The sequence below is a fragment of the Vidua macroura genome, chromosome 16 (genome assembly GCF_024509145.1).
Source record: "Vidua macroura isolate BioBank_ID:100142 chromosome 16, ASM2450914v1, whole genome shotgun sequence".
NCBI lineage: Eukaryota > Metazoa > Chordata > Aves > Passeriformes > Viduidae > Vidua > Vidua macroura.
This window is the reverse complement of record NC_071586.1, coordinates 15,622,313-15,648,480: the sequence shown is the minus strand read 5'-3', so window position 1 is coordinate 15,648,480 and position 26,168 is coordinate 15,622,313. Positions and strand designations below refer to the sequence as shown.

Sequence of the window (26,168 nt, the reverse complement as noted above, 5' to 3'; positions counted from 1 at the left end):
ACAAACCCTCTGCACCCCACTGCAACACGCCTTATTAATTAGGAAATCAGCCTGGAGGCCTGAGAGAAATCCATTCGAGTCTCTGCACACAAAGGACACAGCACAGAACCACTTTCTCCAAGCACTTCTGCTCTCCTGCTCAGAGAGCTGTAGCTCAGATGGCAGGCACAGCCCCATCCTACAGGCAGACAAGGGGGTTAAAGCCAGTGATTCCTGCTTGAGGCACTCAGATGAGGAACTTTTGAGAGCTCTGAGGCTGCCCCTGGAGACACTCTCCCTCACTTTTTTGTACCACCCACTGGGAAGAGTGAAAGTTGTTGCTTTGTATTTTAATTTTTCAGGTGAAGTACCCACAATGTAGGTATTTGCTAGAAAGGATTCAGACTTTGCTTTTCTGGCCAAAGATATGCGAGGAGGAGGCCTCAGCTACAGACATAAATCCTCTTGTTTTACTTGTTTTACTGTTTCTCCCTGCTTCACCCCACACCCAATTTCTCCCTCTCGTCCTCCAGGCCTACAAAGATCTCTTCGGTGTAGGGGGCCGCATTTTTGGTTTAAATTTGTCCAAGTAATTAAAAAGTTCCCCCAGCATCCCAACCTACCTTGAGGAATGAAGGCAGCACTGAAGTGGGGGAGTTCCTGAGGGAATTGAGGCGATGAGCCCCCCACAGAGCCATCCCAACAAAGAACACAGCTCCTCTCAGCAGGGCTGCATCTGCCATGTAGGATCTAAGGACAGGGGGAAGGGAAGACTCAGACCATGCCACAGTTATTTCAGCATACAAAGTCAATAGGAATATGCACTGTCCCAACAGGAATTCCCAGCTGTTACACATCAGGGCCTTGCACAGCAATGGAGAAACATGAAAAGCAGAAAATCATTCACCACAACTTTAAACAGAGGGAAATTAAATTCAGAAAGGCCTTAAATGAGCACTTCAGCAGCATAACTAGAAAGGGAAATTATTTCTAAGCACCAGAACCTTCAGCTTGTCCTACTGAGGTTGGTGACTCCCCATCCATCTCACCAGGACTTCACTGAATTCCTTGATTTGTTGGATCCTCCTCCCTTACCTGTCTTCCATGATCCTGCACATGTTGTAGATGGCACTGTGTCCCAAGTGAGTTCCCAAGAGGTTGCGCATGAGCTGCAAATTCAGAGAGAACACCTCAATCCCCAGTTGTTAAAACACTCAGTGGCCTAAACATGGATTTAACTGGCCATGCTTCTGCAGTAAATGTGTCCTGCCTTTCCCAAGCCAGGACAGGAGCCTGTCACAGCAGCTGAAACCAGGGGAGAATCCCATGCACTTGAATCCCATGGACGCTGATCCCTTCAATACTTCAACAGTTTTTAATTTACTCTTAAAACCAAGCTGAGACTGGTGGCAGATGTGCACAGGTAAGTCTGACACTTCATCCAGGAGTGAACTCATGAAAGCAAGCAGGGCTTCTGACCTTCCAGCAGGGCTCACAGAGCTCCTTCACGTTGATGGTGCGGCACAGGGTGATGATGAACACGGGCAGGTTCTCCGAGGGCAGGCAGTTGTAACAAACAACTGCATCCAGGACTTGCAAGGAAATCTTTGGGAAAGGGAAAGACAAAATGGTTGTACACTTTCCTGTGATTCAATCAGGTCAAATCCTCACCTGGCACACCCAGGAAATCTTCTGGAAGTCAAACGGGATGAAGATTTTTTTGGTTTGTTTTTTTTTTTTTTCCTTTTTAAAAAGCATTGTCCATTCATTTATCAAATTGATTGATGCTCTGTTTGCTTTGGAATAAATTAATAGGGTATGAGATTTACTGGCTTACAAATAACACAATATTGCATCAGCTCTCTTGAAAGATGAGAATAAACCCAGAGTCTGATGATCTGATTTTGTTTGTAAAAGTTACAAAGAACTTCAAAGAGTTCTGCAGTACTAAAAGAAACTCAGATCACTGACCTCTATGTCCATAGATGATGAAGTCTGAATGCACAAGAGGCAGATCTTGCTGTTAAGAAAGAACATTTAATTAGAATTGTTTGCTCCACATGATTCTGGGCAAATTACAAAGAGCCAGAACAGTCAGGTTAATTGCCATTTTATTTAACTCCTCACTGCCCTTCCTGTGGCAATGTTGGTGGCACCCCAAGGGACACTGAGCTCTGCAGGCTCTTTTATAAAGTTCAAGGGAGACTTAAATGCAGCTCAGGTAATTCAACAGCACAGATCCTTGTGAGACTAAGCAATGCAAACAGGCCCACCCCACAGAATGGGAAAAGCACTTTAAGTTAAACTAAAACAGATCTGAACACCGCAAGAACTGAAAATCAAATATTTGTCAGAAATCACCTAGGATGAAACAGATCCAGATGAGGACAAAAAATATCCCAGTTGTCTGTATATTGACCTTCAACTTTCTCTCTAATTTACCAGGAATAAGCAGGTAGGAGTTAAAAAAAAAAAAAAAAAACAAACAAAAACAACTCACTGGACCATGTCAGCTACGTAGTCTTCCAGATAGCAGCTGTTGAATTTCACCAGGTTCACCAGAACCAGGAGGAACTCAGAAGTCAGCCCAACATCCATCCACTGCAGCACAAAATCAGCTAAAGAAGGAAAAAAAAAACCCTGTTACAATAGGCCTTCTACCCAGGGATGACAGCACGACCTTTTTCTGTTATCACTGGGTGCCTCTGCGTGGATTTATTCCCCCCAGACTGAAGAGGGGCTGGGACAACACTCACCCAGCTCCTCCTCTAGGTAGGTGATGTATCGTCCGTTCTCCGTCAGAGCCTTGAACACTTCCAGCCGTTCGTGCAAATCTTCATTGGAGGGATAATCCTTAATAACCTTAAAAAAATGGGCTCTGAGGATCCCCAGCCTCTCACCCTTCAAATGAAAAAAGGGAAGGGGTTAAGGCCTGGACATTAGCAAGGTATACCTCGGCAATCTTCATGTTTTAAAACAGCTTTTTGTTGAATCAATGCCTATTCTCTTCATAAGCACCCACCCCTGTTTTCTCAGAACACTGAGAACGACAACTTTGGGCTGATTCAGCCCCTTGTTTGTGCAACACGTTGGGAAATCTGAAGAATTCGTTGTGTGCTGAACTTGGCCAGGCTGGCAGTGTCTCACACAGAACCCCTCGCATACCTGAAACATCAAAACCAGCTGCAAACTGGGACTAGAAGGTCTGGGCAAAGACCACATAAAATCTGCTGAATTATGCTGAACTTAACCCAAAGTATTTCCTCCTTCTCAAGAGCGTTACCCCAAACCAGAACAGCTTTCTGTGAGTTGTGTGAAAAGTTTTGCTACGAGGTCAAATCAAGACTTAAAACTAAAATGCTTCCTCTTCTCATTTATGAGGCACAACCGAAATTACAAATATGAACCTTTGCAGAGAAGAGCTCCCTGGTGCTTTTCCCATTTCCCCCTGACAAAGCCCAGTTTAGGTCAGTGTCCCCTGCCCCGTGGGGCTGTTGTCACCTGTCCCTGCACGATGGACTTGAGCAGGTGGAGCACGGCGTGCCTGGCCTCGGCGGGACGCTCCGGCTGCAGCAGGTCAGCCACCACCTTCCACACGGCCTCCACGGCGTGCTGGGAGCAGAAACAAAAACCAAAACCAAAGCAAAAGCATGAGGCAGGAAAGCCCAGCTCCTCCAGGACCTCCAGCCAGCAGGTGACAACGAATTATGGCAATCCCTGGCGAAGATCCAGGCGTTCCACGTGCGGAGCTCTCTGTTCTGAGGGACACTCACCCACCTGGTCACACACTCAGATCAAGCCCAGGAGACACCAAATCCAGCCCTACGCCCCAGGAACTGCAATTGCTCATTCCACACTCACTGCAAGTGGGAATATTTGTGCAGAAGCCTTCAGCCAGCTACAAGAGGAGTCCAAAACCAACTGGGGGATGCTTATTAATGAGCCAGGAGATAAGGAAACCTCTCCAAACATCATCTCCCATGAGCTGTCCCGAATATCCCCAGCATTCTCCTTCCAGGAAGGTCCAGGAAGCCCAACAGCTCCATCCCCTCTGCTGCAGAGCTGGAAGGCTGGGCAGACTAATTCCCTTTTACAGCACAAAGCAGCCTCTGGGATCACCCATTTTAAAAAGCTTTCTAAACAACAGGAGTCCCTTACAATAGTTTGAGAGCTGCTGCTTGTATTTCCATCCTTCCAATACTCACGGAACACTTTGGAACTCACCTCTTCAATTTTTTTGGTTTTTGCCACTTCACAAATTTGACTGATTGCTCGTATCCTGTTACTCAATCCACACTCTATGCTCAGTTCCTGGAAAGAAATGGAGAAATAAGCTAACAGTTTATCTTACCAGAAATACTTATCCATTTCTCCAAGGGGAGAAGGAATTCTGGTCTCCTTCTCCCTTTTTTTTTTGTATTTTCCTCCTCGTGTGCCAACTATTCTGCTTACAGACTTGTGGTACCAATTACTGGAATCAATTATTTTATTCTTCATTTCCACAGAACCGTAAGGTTTTCATAAAACAGAAACAGTTCCCAGCTTGTGGAAATTGCCACCACAGAAACTTCATCAAGCTCAGACCATAAAAAATCAAGGGGACAGGGAAATAACCTGTAGCCCAACATAACAAATATCTCCAAAGTATTCAAAGAGTGAATAACTCAAATGCTGGAGCTGCAAACTAGGTGAGTTCTACATCCAGTTCACCAGAGAATGAACTGAGAGTTCAGGAGAGGGAATGATGGAGAGGAACTGAGTGCCAAAAAACCCAGGAAAGGAGCAAGCTCTCCTGATGCCCTCAGCTGAGGTACCCCCGCCTTCACTCCACTCAGTTCTCACACCTTGAGTATTTCAGCAGTGATGATAAACTCTGTCTGCTTGCCCTCCGACGACTTGGAGCTCCCCCGGGATGTTCCCAGCCCCAGGAGGTTCCTGAACTTCTCCTTCAGCCCGGAATCCTTGCTCTGAGGCTTTGCCATTGCTGCCAAGCGCTGAGGCCCTGCAAACACAGAACAGGGATCTGGCAAGGGAGGCCCAAGGGGAATATTTCAGCAGGAAAACCCCAATAACAGCATCACAGCAGGGCTTTTCCAAAGAGCCTGGGTGTCTTGAGCCTTCTCAAACACGGGAGAAGCCCAACACTGAGGAAACACAAGGAGCTTGTGCTGCTCCTGCCTTCAGCACTCACATCTGCAGCTCCCCATGGAACACGGGGCCTTTGGGATCACCTTTCCTGGGAGCCGTGAGTGCCCAGCCCAGCACTCAGGCTGATTCTTGCACTATGTCCACGTGCACACACTTTTTGGAGGGTGTGAGCTGGATACTTGTTCCCAAAGCAAAGGCCAAGCTCACCGTGCTGTGCTGTCCATGTGGAAGTGAGGGAGGACTTACAGCTCTGAGTGTTGGAACATCCAAGTGCTGCCACGGCAAGAGAAAGATGGGGCAAGAACAAGGACAGCCACTGCAACAACAACCTCCAGAAAGTGCCTCCCCTTGCCCTGGGCACACGACCCCGCACAACCCCAGAGCCCTCTGTGCCCACGGACGTGCCATGGCCTTCCCACAGCCTGGGCACAGCAATCCCTGCTGCTCCCGGGGATGCACCACACAGCCTGTCCCTGCATCCCGGGGGACGCGCCACGGACCCTGGCACTGTCACCAGGGGACACGCCATGGCCCCTGGCACTGTCACCAGGGGATGTGCCATGGACCCTGGCAATGTCACCAGGGGATGTGCCATGGACCCTGGCAATGTCACCAGGGGATGTGCCATGGACCCCTGGCACTGTCACCAGGGGACACGCCATGGACCCCTGACAATATCACCAGGGGACACGCCATAGACCCTGGCAATGTCACCAAGGGACATTCCATGGCACCCTGCCCAATGTCACCAGGGGACACGCCATGGACCCCTGGCAATGTCACCAGGGGACACAGGCAGCCCCCAGCCCTCTGTCCCCAGGGACACTCGGAGTGCACCGCCCTGGGGACCCCCACAGCCCTAACCCACCCCGGGCGACGGCACACTGTCCCCCCGCGACCCCCAGACAAGCCGGGACACGCCACAACCGCTTAGGGACACACAACGGGGGTCACACCGCAGAGCCCCCGAACACAACGGGGGTCACACCGCAGACCCCAACAAACACAACGGGGGTTAAACACCCCCGACCCCAACACAACGGGGGTTAAACACCGCAGACCCCCCGAACACAACGGGGGTCACACCCCAGACCCCAACAAACACAACGGGGGTCACACCCCAGACCCCCCGAACACAACGGGGGTCACATCCCAAACCCCCCGAACACAACGGGGGTCGCACCGCAGCCCCCGGACACGCAGCGGGGACACAGCGCGGCCCCAGAGCGCGGCCCCCTCCCCGGTGCCGGGTCCCCCCGTCACTCACCCCGAGCCCAGCCCGGCCCGGCCCGGCCCGGTCCCGCCGCCCCGGCCCGCTCCGCTCGGGGCCCGGTGCCGGTCCCGCCCCCGTGCTCGCCCCGCCCGTTCCGGCCCCGCTGCGCCCCGGGCCCGGTAGTTCCCGGAGCCGCCATGAGCGCGGCCCGGCCCGGGCTGCGGCGGCTGCGCTCGGCCGCGGGCAGCGCGGGTACGGGCAGGGAATGGGGTACGGGACAGGGAGGGGGTACGGGACAGGGAAATTAGGGTACGGGCAGGGAGGGGGTACGGGGAGGGAAATTAGGGTACGGGCAGGGGATGGGGTACGGGCAAGGATGGGGTACGGGGAGGGAAATTAGGGTACGGGCAGGGGATGGGGTACGGGACAGGGAATGGGGATGCGGGCAAGGGGAATTGGGGTACGGGCAGGGGATGGGGTACGGGGAGGGAATGGGGGTACGGGCAGAGATGGGGTACGGGCAGGGAAATTAGGGTATGGGGAGGGAATGGGGTACGGGACAGGGAATGGGGTACGGGGAGGGATGGGGTACGGGACAGGGAAATTAGGGTACGGGGAGGGAATGGGGTATGGAGAGGGAATGGGGTACGGGACAGGGGATGGGGTACGGGCAGGGAATGGGGTACGGGGAGAGAATGGAGTACGGGCAGGGGATGGGGTGCGGGCAGGGAATGGGGGTACGGGGAGGGAATGGGGTACCGGACAGGGAATGGGGTACGGGCAAGGGGAATTAGGGTACGGGCAGGGGATGGAGGTATGGGACAGGGAAATTAGGGTATGGGGAGGGAATGGGGTACGGGCAGGGGATGGGGTGCAGGCAGGGAATGGGGGTACGGGACAGGGAATGGGGTATGGGGAGGGAATGGGGGTATGGGCAGGGGATAGGGTACGGGCAGGGGATGGAGAGTATGGACAGGGGTGAGGATACAGGACAGGGGATGGAGAGTATGAGAGAGGGATCGTGGCTTCCTGAGGGTACAAGAAGAGGGGATCGAGGACACGGGGCGTGCGTGAGAGGGGGAACTGCTGCTCTGGGAAGGGGGATCGGGGCTGTGCTGGGCACGGGGAGCGGCTGGGGCTGCACCAGGCTGGGGACAGGGGCTGGGTGTCCTTGTCACGACCCCCTTGGAGCGAGGGATGTGGCTGTCCTGGGCTGGGGATGCACCTCCAGCAGCCTCAGCTGTGTTGGGACACGTGTCCCCGTCGCGTGACGTGCGACCCCGCTGTTGTCACCCGTTGCCACCTGTCTCACAGGTCCTTCCGCCCTCCCTCGCCCCGTGCTGGCTCTGCCTGGGACCGGGGCACGTTCAGTGTTTGGGCTGGGACTAAGGGCAGGGAACTCACCCTGGTCAGGGTCCCCTGGGTGGTTGGTGGCACACGGGGCCGAAACCGAGCTCTGTGAGGGGTAAGGCAGCTTTCCTGCAGCCTGGAATCTCTGCTGTGCCGTGCAGGGAGCCAGATCCAGGGCACACGGCAGAGCAGGAGGAGGAAGAGCCTGGCCATCGCCTACGAAGCGGGGCAGGGCGATGGGGCCGAGCCCCAGCGGGCGCGCTGGGAGCCGCCGCGCTGGCGGGAGCAGCTGCAGCGCATCCGGGACATGAGGAGCAGCAGGGATGCTCCCGTGGATGAGATGGGAGTGCAGAGGTGCTACGACAGCAGTGCACCTCCAGAGGTAACAGCATCCCCACAGGGAACAGCATCCATGGGTAACAGCATCCCCACAGGGAACAGCATCCATGGGTAACAGCATCCCCACAGGGAACAGCGTCCTGCTGCCAGCTCCGGCAGGCACAGCAAAACACAGCCTCCCTCATGCTCATGCTGCCCCTGGATCTGTCCCACTTGGGATATTTCCAGGTCAGATATGGGATCAGGACTCCTGGCTGGGATTGGTCCCAGAGGACATGATGAATGTGAGGGGCGGCGCTGCTTTATGGAGCTGGCTGGCAGGGCATGGAGCCACATTCTTTTTTTTTCCTTAAAAATCTCTGTAGGAGTCCAAGGAAAGTATTCAGCCAGGTGGAATGTGGAGGAATATTGGGAGTGTCCAGGGGCAGGCTTAGAGGAGCAGTGGGAGCCGCTGGAGTGGGAATGTGAGGATCACAGAATGCCAGAATTGATAGGGTTGGAAGGGACTTTGGAGACCAGCTAATCCAACCCCACAGACTTGGAGCAGCAGGAGCCTCTGGAGTGGGAATGTGGGGATCATCCAGAGGCAGGCTCAGAGGAGCAGTGGGACGTGCTGGGCTCTGAGGGAGGGCTCTGGAGGACACAGCTGGACAGCCTCGGCACATGGAATGCTGTCCTTGCTGCTGGCATCCCGCCCTGGGCTTGGGTCCCTGGGGAGAAGGATGAGCTGTGACCCCGGAGCCAGAGAGCATCACACGCTCTCAGCCACGTGGGTTGGCAGCTGTGGGGCCAGGGGACCACACGGAAATAGCTCCTTTTCCCTGGGGAAGCTGCGCTATTGCTTCCAAGAAGAAGTGGGTGTTGTAACCCTCAGCTCCTCAGACCATTTCTTTGTACCCTGAGATTATCCTGCTTCCGCGCACGCAGGGATTTTTCCTGGTGCACCTGTGGTTTTGTAAACTTTGCAGGAGAGCTGGAGGGAGGATTGTGTCCCACGTTATCCCGGGTCATCTTGGGTTAGTTGCATCATCCTCCTCACTCTGGTGGGATGGAGTCACATCTGGGGAGAAAGAATTGGGAAATAGGAGGTGATGGCCTGGCTAAACCCTGCGTGGCTGCAGCAGAGGAATTCCTGGGATTTGTCTTTTCTTCTCCCAGTCTCTGTCTTCCCAGTTGTTCAGAGTTGGTTCCCTGAGGAGCTCACTGGAGCCAGACACCCAGTTCCTACTGAATCCTAGTGGGAAAGGGTTGGGATCTTTTCAAAAGCTGCTTAAAGATGCAGCTTGCAACAGATGCATGAAAAATCATTGGGCGTTTGTGCCTGTGCATCCTGTGGCTCTCCTGGGAATGCCATCCTCAGGAAAAGCTTTGTCCAGCCCTTTGTGGCTCAGCACTGGTGTCTTTGGAGTGAGATCCCAGCAGGCAGAGCTGCTCCCTGCCCTCTCACAGCTACTGACAGCTGAGCTGGAAGGTGTTTCTTTTCTCCCTTTACTGGGTGGTGGAATTCAAAGGTTGTGGATTATTCCTGTTGCAGCCTTCTGGTCTCTTGGAGGCGGATAGGGCTGAAGGGTGGGAGCACACCCTGCACTGAGGGTGGTGCCAGAGGTGCTGGATCCTCCCAGATCCCCCCAGGGCGTCTCAGTGTCCCCTGTGTCCCCAGGTGGTTGCCCTGATTTTAAAAAGTGTTTTCTTTTATAGTTCTTTTGAAAGTTGTAAAGTTCTCATAAAACTTCTTTGACTTTCTAATAATGTTTACATATTTGAGAGTCAAAGTTCCCACACAATTTCATGTATAAATAGAATAGTTTTCATATTTCTCTGTGTGTGGAGAGAAATGATTGATTGATCTTTGCACCAGTGTGGTTGGAGAGGTGGCAATTCCATCCTCCAATCCACGTCCACCTTTGGAATTCTATAAACACCAGATGTTTGAATAAAACTGGCTCTTTTTAAACTTCCCAAGCCTCTGTGTACCCACTTTGTGTCCAACACCACCACCAGGTGATGCGCTACCAGGTGCTGCTGGCCCTGATGCTGTCCAGCCAGACCAAGGACCAGGTGACGAGCGCTGCCATGCTGCGCCTGCGCCGGCGCGGCCTCACCGTGGACAGCGTGCTGCAGATGGATGATGAGACCCTGGGGCAGATCATTTATCCCGTGGGCTTCTGGAGGGTGAGTGCAGCAGCGCCACAGGGACGCGGGGCAACCCCCCTGTGCCCTCCCTGTGGCAGGAGTCGGGCTAGAAGCTGGATTTTACACCAGTTTTGGGGCTTTGTATTGCCAGCAGGGTGAAATGTTGGCTGCAGGGCCTGCAGTGTGCAGGGAGGTTGGAGCTCCCAGCTCTCAGCGTTTTCATTTCATGTAGAAGTCAAGGCTCTGTCTCCTCCACAGCTCCCATGTGTGGCCTCACCTGTAACACACACTCAGGACTGGTTGCTTTTCTGGGCTGTGTGTCTGTTTTCCCTGTGCTGGAGGGCAGCTTGGACTGTGTGCCTTTCCCCTTGGTTTTCCAGAACAAGGTGAAGTACATCAAGCAGACCACAGCCATCCTGAAGCAGAAGTACGGGGGTGACATCCCCAGCACTGTGGAGGAGCTGGTGCAGCTGCCAGGAGTTGGGCCCAAAATGGCCCATTTGGCCATGCACATTGCCTGGGACAGCGTGGCTGGGATAGGTAACCTGCACTGTGTTCTTCCCATCCCTCTCCCAAATCCCCATCCATTCCCCAGGCACAGGGGAAGCACTGCAGCCTGGTAAGATCCCTTTGGTGCAGGGTATGTGGGTGGGGGAGCAATGTGACCCTCAGCCACTCACTCAGGGAGCTGCAGGATTTGAGCAGCTGCTGTTTCACCCCAGATTTGACAGCAGAAATTCCCAAGGGAAGTCACAGCCCTGGGGAGCTGGTGCCACATGGGGCTGGACCATCACCTGCAGGTCCTGGCCTGGGGCCCCTGGGGGCAGATGAGTATTCCAAAAGGATGTGCTGCTTGGTGGAAGAACCCTGGGAAAGCCAGGAGGAGCGAGTGGGTGGGAGCTGGATCCTGCAGCCCCTCTGGTGACCATCAGCTGGACAGGCCGTGGCCCCTGCCCTGCATCCAGCAGCCCTTGGGGTCTGTTGTTCTCCTGCTGTGGGGGAGGGAAGTCCAGAGGCAGCCAAACCAGCCAAGAGCTTTCCAAATAATTGTGTGCTCGGTTTTGATTTGGGAGGCAAGGCTTAGTCTTCCTGTTTACAGCAATTTCCTGGGGTTTGCCCAATTAGCCCCAGAGACAGGTTTATCACTGCTGATCTAACAATAATACACTTTGCATTCAGAGCTTTTGAGCTCAAAGCACATTATAAACACTGCTCTAAGCCTCCCAAGCCCTCTCTGCTGGTGGGTATTATGAAATGTGTTTTCCATGCGGGCAGAGGAAGGGGCAGAGATCACAATTTGCGTAACTTCAGCTGAAACTCCGGGAGGATGAGAATGTGGAGAGGGAACAGGGGCCAGGCCCTGTGCCTGCTCCGTGGAGCAGGGGAGCCTTGGGAGAGAGGCTGGCTCCGACTGTGTGAGCCTGGGGAGACACAGCCACACGCCCCAAATGCTTTTGGCTCCAGGCCAGGGAAGAAAATGTTTGTTCTTGGAGTGAGCCTCCCCTGCCCTGTGCTCCTGCCCCAGCCAGCTGCTCCTGCTGCCCCAGGGGGAGCCCTGCCCTGGGCCTGGGGGCTGTCACAGGCAGCTCTGGCTCTGCTCTCTCCGTTCAGGTGTGCCTGCCCCACCTAAACTCTGGGCTCTCCCTCCCCAGCTGTGGACACCCACGTGCACAGGATCTCAAACAGGCTCAAGTGGGTGAAGAAGGAGACCAAGAGCCCCGAGGAGACTCGGGTGGCACTGGAGGAGTGGCTGCCCAGGTGAGCCCCTGCTGGCTGCAGGAGCCATGTGTGCACAAAGCCCTGCTTGGGGCACTTTCAGGGACTGCATTTTGGCTCCTTCCTCCTGCCAGGCTGGCAGTAGCTGCAGGTGTTTCACCTGTCCCAGAGCTACAGCAGCAGCATCTCACCTGCGTGGTGGTTGTGTTGCTGTCAGATGGATCAGTCACCACTAGTGGAGCTCTTGATCCCTGATTTTTGCCTTACCAAGCTGACCATGACCCAAGCCAGGTGCTGAGCCCAGTGGCCACAGCAGCCTCAGCCCAGGGCTGGATTTTGGCCTTCACTGGTGGTTAATTTTCAGTATCAAACACCAGCTGGCACGTACAGAGGGACATCTCCACACCTGGCATGTGCCTGAGCACAGGCATTGCTCCCCCCAGCCCAGCAGGACCAGGAAAGGCTGGGAGGGCTGTTCTTAGCAGGGATCAGCAAGGCTGGGAGGGCTGGGACTCACCTCCAGGAGGAACAGGCAGAAAGGGAAAGGGATCCCATTAACACCACAGGCTGTTCCTCAGCCCTTCCAAGCAGCTGCATGGCACCAGTGCTGTTTGTCCCCTCACTGCAGGGACCTCTGGAAGGAGATAAACTGGCTCCTGGTGGGCTTTGGGCAGCAGACCTGCCTGCCTGTGAAGCCTCGCTGCAGCCAGTGCCTCAACCAAGACATTTGCCCAGCTGCCAAGAGACTCTGAGGGATCATCCAGCCTTGGGAGAGCCACAAAGCTGCTTGGGCTGAGCCCTGCTAAAGCTGGGCCTGGCACAGGGCTGGCAGTGTGACTGCAGGGGACAGGAGCCTGCTGCAGCAGCTCGAGGGAACAGCCACTGGCAATGCTCAGCTCTCCAGAGGGAAAAGGAGCTTTGAGAGGCAGCAGTCCTGCTGGGACACAGCTGAAGGCTCCAGCCTGGGTGAATGGCTGAGCACGGCCCAGCTGTGCCACACTGAGTCACTGGAGAGAAAAGCTTTGTCCTCAGGGACTTGCTGCTGCTTGTAAATACTCCTTTAATAAAGGTGGTGAGGGCTTTTTTTGCACCCACGAGGTTTGCTGGCATTTTGTGTGACACTGGCTGAGGGGAGGAGAACGTGGGGTGACCTCAGCAAGGCTGAACCATGGCAACCTGCCCTGCCAGGCTGAGAGCAGGCAGCACACACCTGCCCAGCCCTGCCACGGAACCAGCTGTGCTGCCAGCAGGACAAGAGCTGTGCCAGGGGGCACAGCAGGAGGAATTTCTTCATGGGAAAGGTTGTTAAACCCTGGAAGAGGCTGCCCAGGGAGGTGGTGGAGCTCCCATCCCTGCAGGTGTCCAGGGAAGGTCTGGACGTGGCACTCTGGGGATGGGGCACAGGTTGGACTTGATGATCCTGGAGATCTTTTCCAGCCTTGGTGATCCTGGGATTCTGAGGTGCAGCTGAAGCCTTCCCAAGCCAGGAGCAGGGGGAATCACTGCCTGGATGAGCGACCTCTGGGTCCTGGCAGCAGGACAGGGGGTGGGTGATGCAGAGCAGGGCCAGGAGCTGAGCCAGTGCCACTCTGTGTGTGCCACCAGGGTTACAGAGCCAGGCTGTGTCCCCAGGAGCTGACAGAGGGACAGCACCACCCCTGCGTTTTGTTCTTCAAAGAAAGGGCAGTGCTGACTTCATTGTGGAGCTTCAAAGGCGTAATTCCAGCTCCTCTTTAAAGAGGAAGCAAAGTTTACAATGTGCTAAAGGGCTGCAGTTCCGCCCCGGGCTCCCTGAGCAGCTGAGGAAGGAGCAGATAAGTGCTGGGTACATGGCAAACCGAGTTTATTACTGACATTACAGTGTACATGGTGGGTTTGCAATGCTGCTGCCAGCCTTAGACTTTATTGATTTTTCTTCTCCAAGTTAAGTGTACAGGAACTGAATAATCACTACTGAGCTACAACAAGATGTCAGGAATGCAGTCATGCTTCAACCAGGAGCAGTTTCCACGGACTAAGAGATTAAGATTTTCAATTTTACCAACACGGATTCGCACACCTGATTTCTTTTGATCTACATTCAACACTACACAAGTTTGTTTGTTTTTTTTTTTTCTTTCCCCCCCACTCAACTCCAGCAGTCTGGGGTGAGAAATGGGGTGCTGAGACCAGGTCTGTGCTGTGTGACGTGCACCAGGCTGTCCTGGGAGAGCTCTGCCCCGCGCAGCCCGGGCGCTGCCGGGGTTTGGCGACGGGAAGCACGGCATGGAAAAGAAGGGCTCCTTCCAAGCATTACCCGGAGAGAGAAGACAGTATTTTGGGGGCCAGAAAGAGAGCAGGTAGCTTGAAGTGGGATGGGGAAGAGGTGTCTTGTTAATGGCAGAGCCCCGAGGGGAGGCAGCCTCTCCACATCCCTCATCACCCCAGTGCCTGTCTCACCACCCACAGCCAAACACCTGCACCAGCTCCTCTCCAAAGTCATTATTTTCAACCTGTTCAGCCCATCAACAATCCTAAAAGATAACTTGCATCGAGAGAACTCATCTCCTTCACCCCTGAGGCTCTCCACACTCTCCTGGCAGCAGCGTAAGGCCACAGGCACCAGCTGCCACCCAGGGGAGCCAAACACCCTGTGCTGAGCCCCAGCCCGCTGCTGAGGAGAGCAGAGGATGGCATAAGGCACCTTTTAGCTCCACAGTTTGGAAATACCTTAGGAAATCCGTGCAGAGCCGTTCCCACACCCGCAGCACACTGACCAGCCAAGGGTTCTACCCTGGAATGCTGGAGTGAGGCAGGGCACAGCCACAGCTCTGTGCTCACACCTCATCCATGGCCAGCTCGCTGGGAAAAGTGGCTTTGTGTTCCCACAGCAGGGCTGGGGTCGCTGCTGGAGCGTGGGAGGGAGTGGGGCAGCCCCAGCCCCTGCCCTGGTAACTCAGCTCTGCTTCCTGGGAGCGCTGCTGGCTGAGTCACCTTCACCCACACAGCCAGAGGCAGCAACAAAGAGCTTAAATGGACTTCATCTGTAGTGCTTTAAAGATACACTCTGAATGCCCGGAGCGAGGCTTTGGAGGAGGCCACGGGAAGCCAGAGGTGCTGCCCACTCCATCACACAGTGCCTGCTCCACCTGCAGCCCCACGGCTTCGGAGCGTGTCCTTCACACGGCGACACTCCCGGGCTGGGGACACCAAATCCCAGCCCAGGTGGGACCTGGAGCAGCCCCCGTGCCCAGCACTGAGCCTCAGAGCTGTATCCCTGGGCTCCCTCCTGGAAGCAGATGTTGGATCATCCCCACTTCCAGGTCTGTCCAAAGGGTTTTTGTGGCATCTCGTGGTTCTCATCTTCGTGCTCCGTGGGGCAGGACTGGCCCTGCTCCTCCTTCTCCTGCCACATCCATGGCTGCAGGTGGGGAGAGCTGTGGCCTTTGGGTTGGGGTTTGCTTTTAAACCCCACCCTCTCCCCTCTGCAGAGCTGTTTGGGGTGAAAAATGGGTTTTTACTGCCTGGGCAGGAGCTGCTGGTGCGGGGAGATGTTCCTAAACTAACTGGAAACACATGGGACTTCATTAAAAAAACAAAAAAAACCCAACAAAACAAACATTTTTGCTTGAATAGCAAAGCCAACAAACGATTTCCAGCCACAGTCCATTTTCCCATGGTGGGAGTAGCCAATGCTGGGCACGGGGAGCTGGGGAGGGGGTCCCTGGCACCCCCACCACGAGCTGTGAGATGTCCCCACAGGGGCACCGAGCATCCCTTGGGGCTCAGTCTGGGACACCCACAAAGCCAAAAACACCCCACATAAACAGTAAAAAAGAAGTAACAGAAGCCTAAATGATGCAGGTAAGAAACAAGAGTTAAAATTCTTCCAGTCCTTTCTCACAGGAACGGGGGACGGCGGGCAGCCGGAGCCGGGCTCAAGAGCAAGCGAGAAAAGGAGCTTTGGTCACATTTTTTCTTATGAGAATCGCTGGTGAGTAACAATAATAATAATAATAACAACAACAATAATAAAAAATAAAAATAAAAAGGACTTTAAAATACGCCTTGTAAAAGCAACCAGTGAAGAGCAGAGCACAAAGCATCTCACGTGGACACCGAAGGACGGGGCGGAGGCCCCTCAGAAACGTCCGAGCTGGGGCGGGAGGGGGGCGGCCGGGGGCACCAGCAGGGCTCAGAAATTGCTGAAAATCTCCCGTTTCTTGTTCCAGTCCATCTGCGGCGCTCGCTTCTTCACACGCTTGGCCCTCACCTTCTCCTTGGCCTCGGCGGCCGTGGGGCTCAGGCTCAGCCCGCTCTCCTCAAACGGGTCCTTCTTGTCCGTGTCGCCGTCCTGCGAGGGAAGGGACAGAGCTGCCAGAGCTGCCCGCGGCCCCTCGGGGCATCCCCCAGCCTGGAAACCCCCCCCTGGCATCATCAGCCCCATGGCCACCTTGTCACCAGCCCAGAGCCACACCCAGGTGTTCCTCTGGGGACTCCACCAGCTCCCCGGGCACTCCAGGGCTTAACAACCCCTCCCACGAAGGATTTCTGTGGATATTCTCAGTTCAGTCAGAGAGAAAAGGAGAAAGATTGCTGAGAAGAAGTCCAAGAAGAATATAAACTATCTATTATCTCTCTTTCTATTCATATTGTTTATAGACATGTTCTACCACCGTGTACTATTCACAGTACACCAATAGCATAAAATTATTTTACTTTAAGACCAATAAAATTAGTCTTCACAATATTCTCTAGAAAAGAGAGATGTACTTTAGATAAACATTCATTTTTTACCTTCTAAACACAAAGTCATTTCATTCCTGTCCCTCCCTCAACAGCAACAGATTTCCTCCAGCCTGCACAATAAGCAAATGCTCTGGGATGTTTTTTTAGGTCAAAGCCCCCTCCCTGTGCCATGCCCATGGTTTCACAGCATCCGTGTGACCATGGAGCTGATTGCAACACTGCATTTTGTGGGGGTGTTTCTCCTGCCTGAAGCTGTGTGACTGCACAGCTGGAAGTGGAAAAGCAGGAGCACAGGAGGTGCTGCACTGGTGTCAGCTGTGGGTAAACACACAGCACGGAGAGCTCTGCTTTTAGGGAAACACTGCAGAGCTCTCCTGCTGGCACTGCTGCCCCTCCATGCATGCCCAGCTCTGAAACTGAGTGCACAGACCCTGCTGATAACCTGGGCAGGGCCTTCCACCAGCACGGAGATAACAGCACTGGCCTTGCTGGGCTGAACTGAGCCAAAGTGAGCCCAGGGAACCCCCACGCCCCCAGGGATTTGCCTTCTTGCCAGGACAGGAGCCCTGAACAGCCCCAGGGTGAGTCCATGGCAGGAGGGCTCTGGCACAGCTCCCTCCTCCAACTTCTCCACCCCAGGGACTCTGACTTGTCGTGCAGTGACCCTGCAGCAGCCCAAGGGTGACTCGGGGGGACAACACAAGGCTCCCCACAGGACAGGGCCCAGCCTGGATCTGCCAGGGCAGAGCATTGCATCAGGACATGCATTATTCAGGGAAAGTGGCAGATTGCAGGCACTTGGCCACAGCTGGTGCCCGAGAGGCTCTGGGTGCCCAGAGAGGCCCCCCAAGCACTTGGTGCTGGCACATTCCTGCTCCCAAGTGTCCTGGGGTGGGGGGACAGCATGGCAGAGACCCCCCCAGGGCACCTGCATGGAGACTTTGCTCTGTTCATAGCAGAACCTTGTGCTAAAGAGAAATTTTTGAGCACTCTGCAAATCCCCTACTTCTTAATACAAATCCCCACTTCTTATTTTAAGAGGAAAAAAAAACTGCTAAATCATTAACACCTGAGAATGCCAATCTGTGCCTTGTGTTGACTTTTGGTTGCCACTTCACCTTGCCCAACAAGTTTTGTCCCTTTCCAGTGTCGAGCCACACCACAGAAACCCCTTCAGCCCAGCCTGCCACCAAAAAACAACTCCTCCCCTCCTTTAAACACCGTGATAAATTCACCATGCTCCAAACTGAAAAAAAAAAGAATTGGCTTTTTTTAAAATTTTAGCCTGTCCTGCCAGCAGCACTTGAGCCTCACAGCTGTGTTCCTCACGGATCCCCAGCCTTGCTGTGGCTCATCAGTGTAAGTACACCTCAGATCCCAAACCCTGCAGACATCCCTTCACTTCCCAAACTGCCCAAGCAGGAATCACTGCCCAAGAAGCTGCCAGTGAACCCCCAGAGTGCCAGGGATGAGAGAAAACCCTGGGTTTTGGTTGCTGGGTGGGTAGAAGTGAACCCAAGTCTGGGAGATAAACTGAAACCTCATCACTACCCAGCACGGTGAGGCAGGACTGTCCCCACAGCAGGCTGGAAAAGGGACAGGAGGTGTTTGGGGTTTGTACCTCAGATTCCTTCCCAGGACTCTGCAGGTCGCTGTGAGATGAAGATGTGGATCCTCCGTTCAGCTGCAGGAAAGGAAAATGTCAGTCTGGTGTTTGCCAGGCAGAGTTAAACACAGCAAAGCCCCAGGGCTGGGCTGCTCCAGGGATGGAATGGAGCCTGCAGGGAGGGGATGCTCCTGCTGAGGGGACCCTGCACACAGGGGAGCTCCCTGGGGTTCCCAGCAGAGCTGCTGCTCTCCCACAGCCCCAGGCAGAGCGTGGTCCCATCCTGCCACAACTGGGACACTGCCACCTCCTCCTCCTCTCTCCCTGGGATTAAATGGTGAAATTGGCCTTGTTCAACCCCTAAATTAAAGCTGTAGTGGGGAGTAATTAAAACCAGGCAGCAGTAAAGCTGAGCTAAATGAGCCTTGGGGACCTGAGCATCCAGGCTCACCTGGCACAGGTGGGAGGCAGGGACAGACCCTGATCCCTCCTGGTCCCTCCAACACATCCCTGAGGCTGCTGCCTCTCTGGGGCAGGTGAGGACTCACCTGAGTCTGTGCAGATCCATTGGTCATGGGCTGGGGTAGCACACCTGGGCACAGTAAACACAGAGAACACACAGTGAGCACCCTCAGCTGGGACTGCTGCCTCAGCAGCATCACCTGCCACCCCACACCTTCCTCCTCCCTGCCCACCCACCAGCTCATCCTGCCCCTTCACTTTGTCCTGTGCTGTTTTTCCCAGCCCACACAAAAGCCTTGCCCCTCTCCCTGTGCCCTTCTAGAACCACATCCCTGCCAGATCCCCTGAATTCACTCCACTTCACCCTTTTGATAAGAAGAAAACATCTGCAAGGAAGAGAACCATGTAACCTCCTTCTATAGCCACCAGCACACTCCTTTTTTTTTTTTTTTTTTTTTGGACCATTAGTTTTTTTTTCCATAAGTTCTTTAATCAAAAATCTTAAAAGTCAGCTCAAAAATCTTCATCAGAATCAGCACCATGGTGTTGTCACAACAGTGTCTGCCACACAACCTGCTCCCTAAGCACTCTGGAATTTTTTTTTTTTTTTGCTCACTTCCAATGATTTACTCTAACAATAGCCCACACAAAGGCAAATTTTACGCATTTAAGCTGCCAGTCACCACGATCAAGTCATCACCCCAGTGTCTCACTGTCCCAGACTAACAGATGTGTTAATTGGGACAGGATTAATAACTGAATCATGTCAAGCATGGACGCTTTCCCTAGGGACTGGTTGGGGGCTGCATCACTGCAGACTGCAGGGATTTCTGGAGCAAAGCAGAAAAATAAACCTAAATCGTGATTTTTGAGAGTGTGCTGGCGCAAAAACCTCCGTGGGGCTTTGGGATCCTTAAATATTTTATTGCAGTGAATGCTGCTTGTGTTTAGAGTAGGATAAGCTCTGAGTATGAGAAGAGTCAGCTCACACAGATGTTTATGTCTCTGGTATCATAAGTAGCTAAATTTTAGATTATTTAAATGAAAAGCTTCAGATGACATGGAATAAGACAAGTGGGACTGGACTTGAAAACCAAATTAGCCATATCTAGAAATATTTAATCTAAAAGCCACTGATTTGGTTAAAGGCTGAGGTGCTCAGGACGAGCTGCAAGGCTTGGGAAGTGTCAGTGTGAGGTCGAAGCAGACCAGTTCAAGAGGACAATTACTATTTCCTCTCAGCAAATTCTTATTTCCCCAGCAAACAGCAGAATTTACCAGAGCCCTTTGGCACCTGGCAGGTGCCAGGCAGACCCAACTCCTGCTCCGTGCAGGGCCTGGAGCCCCCAGCCACCCTCCCCAGGGCTCTGTCCCCTCCCTGGTGGAACAAGGGCTCCTTTATGGCAGTGCCAGCAGCCAGCCCCGGCTCCTCCTCGGAGCATCTGACACCCTGTGGCTCCCCAGCAGGGCCTGACCCATTTCTGGGGACAAATCTGCCCATTGAGCATCCCGGGGATCAGATAAGGAACAGCTGTGCTGGGAAACAGAGCTGCCCATTGAGCAGGGGACAGGCCAGGCTGCGAGCCCTGGCCCCACCCGCAGTGGGGCAGGTTGGGCAGTGGATGAGCAGCTTTCCCTGCCAGGTTTCAGCAGCCTGGAAAACATTTCCTGCCCCAGGCACGCCGTGACCAGCCGGCGTGGAGCCCTTCCCTCTGCACGGGGACTCTCCAGGTGCCCACAGGCTCCCTCACTGGAGCAAAGAGCCACCAGGGAATCAGAGAATCGTGGAGTCATTGGGGTTGGAATGGACCTTAAAGCTCAGGGACACCTCCCACTGGAACAGCCCTGTCCAACCTGGCTTTGAGGGCTCCCCCCAAACCCCAGCACACCTCAGTCCCTTGGTGGCAGCGAGTTCCAGAGCTAATCATTCACCGTGTAAAAGCAACAAAGTGCTTTTTGGCTGGCTGAGGGTGTATTCTCACTATTTATAAATAGCTGGGTGGTGCTCAGGAAACTACTGAGGGATGAGGCAGGAGGGAAATGTGACTCTCCCTCCTGAGCTCCCACCCGCCGCACCGTGAGTCACGGGGCAGGCTCAGCCTGGGAAAGGAAGGTCTCACCTTTGGTGTGCTCCTCCGTGGGGGTCACCCCCAGCTTCTTGAAGTACTCGTCTGTCTCGGGGTCCACCACCAGGAGCCTGGCTTCGCTCTCCCTGGATTTGATGTGGGACACCACCTCCGAGTGCCGCAGGCCCTCCACGTTTATCCCGTTCACCTGCATAGCGACAGCGTCACAACCCGAACCTGTGCCCAGCGGGGCTGCTCCTGCCTCCCACACGCCCCTCTGTCCCTAAGGGGTGGCATTTTCCTTTCTTTATTCCTCTTGGGATGATAGGAAGGCTGCAGGCTTTTTCCTTTCCCCTCCCCAGCTAAGTATGGGGGGAGGTTCCTAAACCCCCTCAGTGTCCTGCCAGAGCATCCTCCCTGTTACCTCACACCTCTGGCTGCATCCCAAACACATCCATGGGCAATCACAGACCCCAGGCTCCCACCAACACCCTCTGCCTGCCCTCTCTGGTGCTGTCAAACCCAGCCTTCCCCTTGGACGTGCCCCAGAATCCCAGACTGCCTGTGGGCACAGGCACAGGGCTGGGGGCACCCCCATGTCCTGTGGCATCACCGTGCCATCCTTCACCCTCTGCGATGGAAATTTATGCCCCTGCGGGGATTTTTGTGCCCCTGATGGGCGAGTCCCTGTGCCTGGGGCAGGGATTCATCCCTCCCAGGACCTCCAGGGAACGTGATCCCGATTGTTCCTGCAGCGAGGGGACAATGGTGACTCAGGACATTGTTCGGTGGCAATGAATCACCCTTTGTCCCGCCGGGAAGGGCCCGACAGCCTCGGCACGACCCAGTGCTCGTCCTCACCCAAAGGGACGAGCAGAGCCTGAGCTCCAAACTCTGGGATCCCCTTTGCAGGGAAGCAGGTTCCCCCTGCTCCTCAGGGCACAGCTACAAGGGCTGGGATGAGAAGAAACCCTTTCCAGGCTCTGCCCCCCCATTCCAGGGGCTGCCAGCCTCAGCTGCCAGCTCACAGCCCCTCTCCATCCCTGTCCTGCCACTCCAGCTCACCCCAATCCATGCCCAGGGCTGCTCTGCCCCCACTCTGGCACAGGGCTGGGGGGCATCAAATATTTATGCCAGCCCCAAAGAGCAGGCAGGGAGGGGATCGGGTTTCTGAGCTCACCCCGAGCTGCTTTGTGTGTGCCAGGCCCTGGGCCAAGGCCATCAATAAATAACACGACCCCTGGATGTGACACCACCCAGCCACTGCCACCCGTGCCCCGGCCCCACGCTGCTCCCAGCATTAAACTTTCAGCTGCTGGGAAGAGGCAGCAGCTCCCACGGGCTGGGGAATGATTCTTCATGGGCCTGCAAAGCAGGAGAGTGCTCTGGTCTCAGGATTTTCCCAGCTCATGCTCTTCCAGGAGTGCAAATCCCATTCCTGCTCTGAGGCAGGAGCAAGGGCCACAGCCTGGGCTCTATGGGGTGGTTTTGGGGTGCAAGTTCCTGGGGAACAGCCCAAGCAGGGGATATCCATGTGCTCCCACAGGGAAAGGGGTGATGGCTGCTGTGTCAGTCCCTGCCTGGCCCTCTGCCCAGACAGGCAGCTCTGGGTGGGGGAACCTCCTTCTCCAGGAACAACACAACCCACAAGCCAAAGAAAGGGCAATTCCCAGCCCCATCTTGGACAAAAAGTGTTGTCCAGCACGTGGTAACCAGCAAAATGCTTCCAAGAACACTTTTCCCCCATCTTTCATGATTTTGTGTCTTAGAATCTCTGCAAAGCCTCTTCTCCTGTTTTTCCAAGCATTCCCTGGCAGGGCATCAGCTCAGTTGGGCAGCACCAACCTGGCCTTGTGCCCACAGTCCCCTGCCCAACCCTCCTTGGTGCCAGCCAGAGCCACCACAGCACCTTGGGGACACAAGTGGCCTTGGCAGTGCTGGGGAATGGCAGGACTCAGCAGTCTTGGAGGGCTTTCCCAGCCTAAGGAATTCCAAGTTTCCACTCTGTAATTCTGTGCAGAGCCCACAAATGCCCGCTTGGCAGGAGAGGAGGGAGCACAGAGGCGGAGCGGCCCCGCCAGCCTCAGGACTCCGAGTGAGAGGAGCACAGGGGGGATCAGATGGGGAAGGTCATGGGCTGGGGGTGGTTCCAGCTTGCCCAGGGTCCCACCCGTGCTGCTGCCCCCCCCCGTTACCTCCACCAGGCGGTCCTGGGGCCGCAGCCCTGCCCGGGACGCTGGCGAGTCGGGATCCACGGAGCGGATGAACTGCCCCGGCCGCGACTTCTCGCTGTGCAGGTTGAAGCCGTAGCCATTGGGGCCTTTCTTCAGGTGGCACAGACGTGGGCACAGCTCCTTCTGGCCGTTTAAATCCTGGTTCATGGAGAGGAGAGGGTGGGGGAGACGAGGCACGGGGGTTAATGGATGGCTTTGGGGTGGCTCTCGGGCAGATGTGACCATAAAGAAAGCCCCGAGGAAGCGCCGTATCTGCCCCCCGTCCTCAGCTTGGGGACAGGTTAACAAATGGATTTCCTCTCATTGAGTCTATTTTCGAAACCCAATTGTCCAAAACCACTCCAGAAAGATGAAAACAAAACAAAAAATGCATTTCCTTCAGCAGGAGTGGCTCAGATTAATCCACCCACAGGCTGGGACCCCCCCGGCAGCGGCCAAGCCCCAGCCCCAGGCAGGGAGGGACCAAGGCCCAGTTGTGCTTTGCTCAGGTTCACCCAGACCTGGGATTAACCTCAGTCAGGTATTTAAGGCAGTGCCACTCCCTTGGTCTCGGTGACAGCGGCATCACCCACTGGTGCCATCCCCTCCCTCCCCAGGAGGAACCCGGAGCATGAACCCGAACATCCAAGAGCTCCCTGCAGCTGGGGAAGGCTGAGCTTGGCAGGATGAACAGCACAGGGGCACGTCAGGAGCTCAGTGCTTCTCCTCATGCCATGGAAAATGCTTTATGGCTCCTCGGGGTGGCCAGGGAGCAACAAATCCTGGTTTTCTCCAGGTTCTTCAGGACCCACTACATTCCCACCAGCAGCCCTCGTGCCAGGCAGCTCCAGCTTGTGGCACAGCACCACATCCCTGGAAAAGGCACCTTGGAGATTCAGGGTGTTCATTTTCACCCAGGGTTTAAGGAAAACATCCCCCCTGGATGAGTTTTAACCTTCCCTCAGCAGGAGCACCGCTGCTCCCTGCCTGCCCACGGAGAGGATTTGTCTGGGATCACATTCACAGGGAAATCTCTTACAGCCTTTCCCTCCAAATTAAAAATCCAGGCAGCAATTTCCCCCTCCTTCCTCTCTTGGCTGAAAGGCACCACGAAACACCAAACCTCCCAAACCCTTCACCCCCTCAAGGAGGGATTTTACAGAGGAGAACAAAGTGGGGACACACAGAGAGATCTCCACCAGGGATCCTGTGCTGGGGGGTGGAATTTGCATAGAATTCCAGATGGGGTGGAAGGGACCTTAAAGATCACCTTGTTCCAGTCCCCTGCCATGGGCAGGGACATCTCTCACTGTCCCAGGCTGCTCCAAGCCCTTCCCAACCTGGCCTGGGACACTGCCAGGGATCCAGAGGCAGCCACAGCTGCTCTGGGCAATTTTGGCTGTGGCTGCAACGCCCAGCGGGGACAAAAGTGGATCAGGGCTCAGCCTGACCAGCCCAATCCCAGGAAGAAACAGGGATGCAAAATGACCAGCCTTTACACACAGAATGGCTCAGGTGGGGAGGAACCACTGAAGCTCATCCAAGTTCAAGCAGAATTCCCCAGAGCCCATCACTCAGGACTGTGTCTTTCCTCAGGCACAGGAGAGGCACCTTAACCACCAAATTCCTCAAAAACTGCTCTCACACGAGGGTCACCACCAGCAGTGCCCATCACAGGCATGGGGGCACACTCAAAACTGCTGAATTTTACAGAGATCCCCTTAGCAAATGAGTTTTTAATTAAAAACCAGCTCGTGGTGTTGACATCTCAATCCCAGATTGGTTCCTAAAGGGGAAAAGTTATCAGTGAACAGCCCAAACCAGGATGGGGCTCCAAGCCCCTCCTCTACCTGCTCACACACCGGGGCAGCCCTGCACCCCCATCCTCTCCCTCTGCACGTCTGACCCTGCTGCACTTTTCCCATGGCCCCGCAGCAGCCAGTTCACCCTATCTGCAAACATTTCCAGCCTGCCTCGGAGTTCTTCAAAAACTCAAGAAAACAGGAAATGATTCAACTGGCCCAAGAGGGCTGGACTCGAGTGACCTTAAAGGACACACGGGGCTCTGTGTGGCAGGACAAGGGGAGCCTCTGGGGTCACCAAAGTGCAGCTGGGATCACCAAAATCCACCTGGGATCACCTATTCGGGTTTTAAAAGGACACTTTAAAACCATTTTCCTCCTGCTCCATCTGTACAGGGGCACAGCTCCTGCAGCAGTGTGAAAACACAGAGAAACCCCTGAGAATCACCCAAAAATCTGTGCTGGAGGTGCTGTCCCAGCATGGGGATCCCTTGGGGACACCCTGGCAGGGTCAGTCCCTCCTCCTGCAGGACATCCCCTGGGATCAGCAGTGAAATCAAATTACTCACTAAATAAACCACAGAGGGAAAAGCTTCAGTGCAGGATCCCTTTGGCTGGGAGGCTGCTGACTTGTGCCACGTCCTACGTGGGCTTGTGCTGCTTCCACTGCAGAATCTCAAATGTAAGGCCCTTAACTGGAATGAATTCAAGGCATTTATTTTTAAATACATACATATAAAAAAAAAATAATCCCGATTCAGCATCTGTTCTGAGCAGAAATCCTCGGGGGAAACTGCTTATCCTCCCGCAGAGATGATCCAGGGCTTTTGCTGGGCTCTTAAACCTCCCAGCTAACGCAATCCCTTGCTGCTGGAAAAAACAGCTTTTGGAGCTGAGCTCTGCAAAGCCCCTCTCTGGGATGAAGCAGAGGCTGACACTCCCCTCAGCCCCTGCTCACACCCCCAGAGCCACTGCCTCTCCTGCCAGCTCCACTCTCTATTTTCCTTTCGACCCGTGCCAGCCTTTCCCTGGCTGTGTTCTGGGAAGATATTTCCCGAGTTCCCCGGGGGGGGGATTTGGCCTTTGTGAAACCCAAGTTCCCCTGGAACAGCAGCGTTATCTGGGCTTCCCAGGATCCTGCCTGCAGAAGGGCTCCAGAGGAGGCTGCGCCGCCTCTCCCAGCCAGCTTGGATTGAGTTACATCCACATGGATGCTGTAAAGCAACAAAATTCAACTCGATTTTTTTGGTCTCAGAAAGCAAAAAAATTGCCCCACACGCACCAAAAAAAAAAATTGCAAAAGGAAGCTTTTTTTTTCTCCCCCCTCCCAGCAATCCAGGCACTTCCAGCAGCCACTGATTTTATGAGCTGGATTAAGCAGGGCACACTCCATCCCTGTCTGTGCCATCCCCA

General features: G+C 54.7%; 3 protein-coding genes across 11 annotated transcripts in view; 1 reads left to right on the top strand and 2 right to left on the bottom strand.

The window, feature by feature from the left end:
* The window catches only part of TSC2 (TSC complex subunit 2), a 33,013-nt gene extending 26,553 nt beyond the window's left edge, over positions 1-6,460 (bottom strand). For 6 of the 7 annotated variants that reach the window (XM_053991606.1, XM_053991608.1, XM_053991607.1 and 3 more), the window contains exons 1-10: positions 6,395-6,460; positions 4,824-4,981; positions 4,204-4,290; positions 3,481-3,591; positions 2,736-2,880; positions 2,480-2,597; positions 1,951-1,999; positions 1,459-1,584; positions 1,075-1,148; positions 603-729 (exon numbers count right to left, since the gene is read on the bottom strand). In XM_053991606.1, coding sequence (XP_053847581.1) covers positions 603-729; positions 1,075-1,148; positions 1,459-1,584; positions 1,951-1,999; positions 2,480-2,597; positions 2,736-2,880; positions 3,481-3,591; positions 4,204-4,290; positions 4,824-4,961 — 975 coding nt within the window. In that variant the 5' untranslated portion in view covers positions 4,962-4,981; positions 6,395-6,460. Of the gene's footprint in view, positions 1-602; positions 730-1,074; positions 1,149-1,458; positions 1,585-1,950; positions 2,000-2,479; positions 2,598-2,735; positions 2,881-3,480; positions 3,592-4,203; positions 4,291-4,823; positions 4,982-6,394 lie in introns of those variants that run through there. The other variant, XM_053991612.1, reaches the window with a different exon arrangement.
* A 55-nt stretch (positions 6,461-6,515) lies between these two features.
* On the top strand, positions 6,516-12,975 carry NTHL1 (nth like DNA glycosylase 1). Of its 2 annotated transcripts, none has more exons than XR_008439586.1 (6): positions 6,516-6,592; positions 7,852-8,072; positions 10,031-10,201; positions 10,543-10,702; positions 11,774-11,920; positions 12,507-12,593. XR_008439586.1 is itself a non-coding variant. In XM_053991751.1 (6 exons), the coding sequence occupies exons 1-6, from the start codon at positions 6,538-6,540 to the stop codon at positions 12,628-12,630; spliced, it is 837 nt and encodes a 278-aa protein (XP_053847726.1). In that variant the 5' UTR covers positions 6,516-6,537; the 3' UTR covers positions 12,631-12,975. The 2 variants fall into 2 exon arrangements, 1 of the variants encoding a protein (XP_053847726.1); XM_053991751.1 differs by having other exon boundaries at positions 11,815-11,920; positions 12,507-12,975.
* Positions 12,976-13,704: 729 nt separating this feature from the next.
* Positions 13,705-26,168, bottom strand: part of NHERF2 (NHERF family PDZ scaffold protein 2) — a 33,265-nt gene continuing 20,801 nt past the window's right edge. For both annotated transcript variants that reach the window (XM_053991749.1, XM_053991750.1), the window contains exons 3-7: positions 22,936-23,112; positions 20,795-20,948; positions 18,761-18,804; positions 18,228-18,290; positions 13,705-16,211 (exon numbers count right to left, since the gene is read on the bottom strand). In XM_053991749.1, the coding sequence (XP_053847724.1) occupies positions 16,053-16,211; positions 18,228-18,290; positions 18,761-18,804; positions 20,795-20,948; positions 22,936-23,112 (597 nt within the window). In that variant the 3' untranslated portion in view covers positions 13,705-16,052. The remainder of the gene's footprint in view (positions 16,212-18,227; positions 18,291-18,760; positions 18,805-20,794; positions 20,949-22,935; positions 23,113-26,168) is intronic.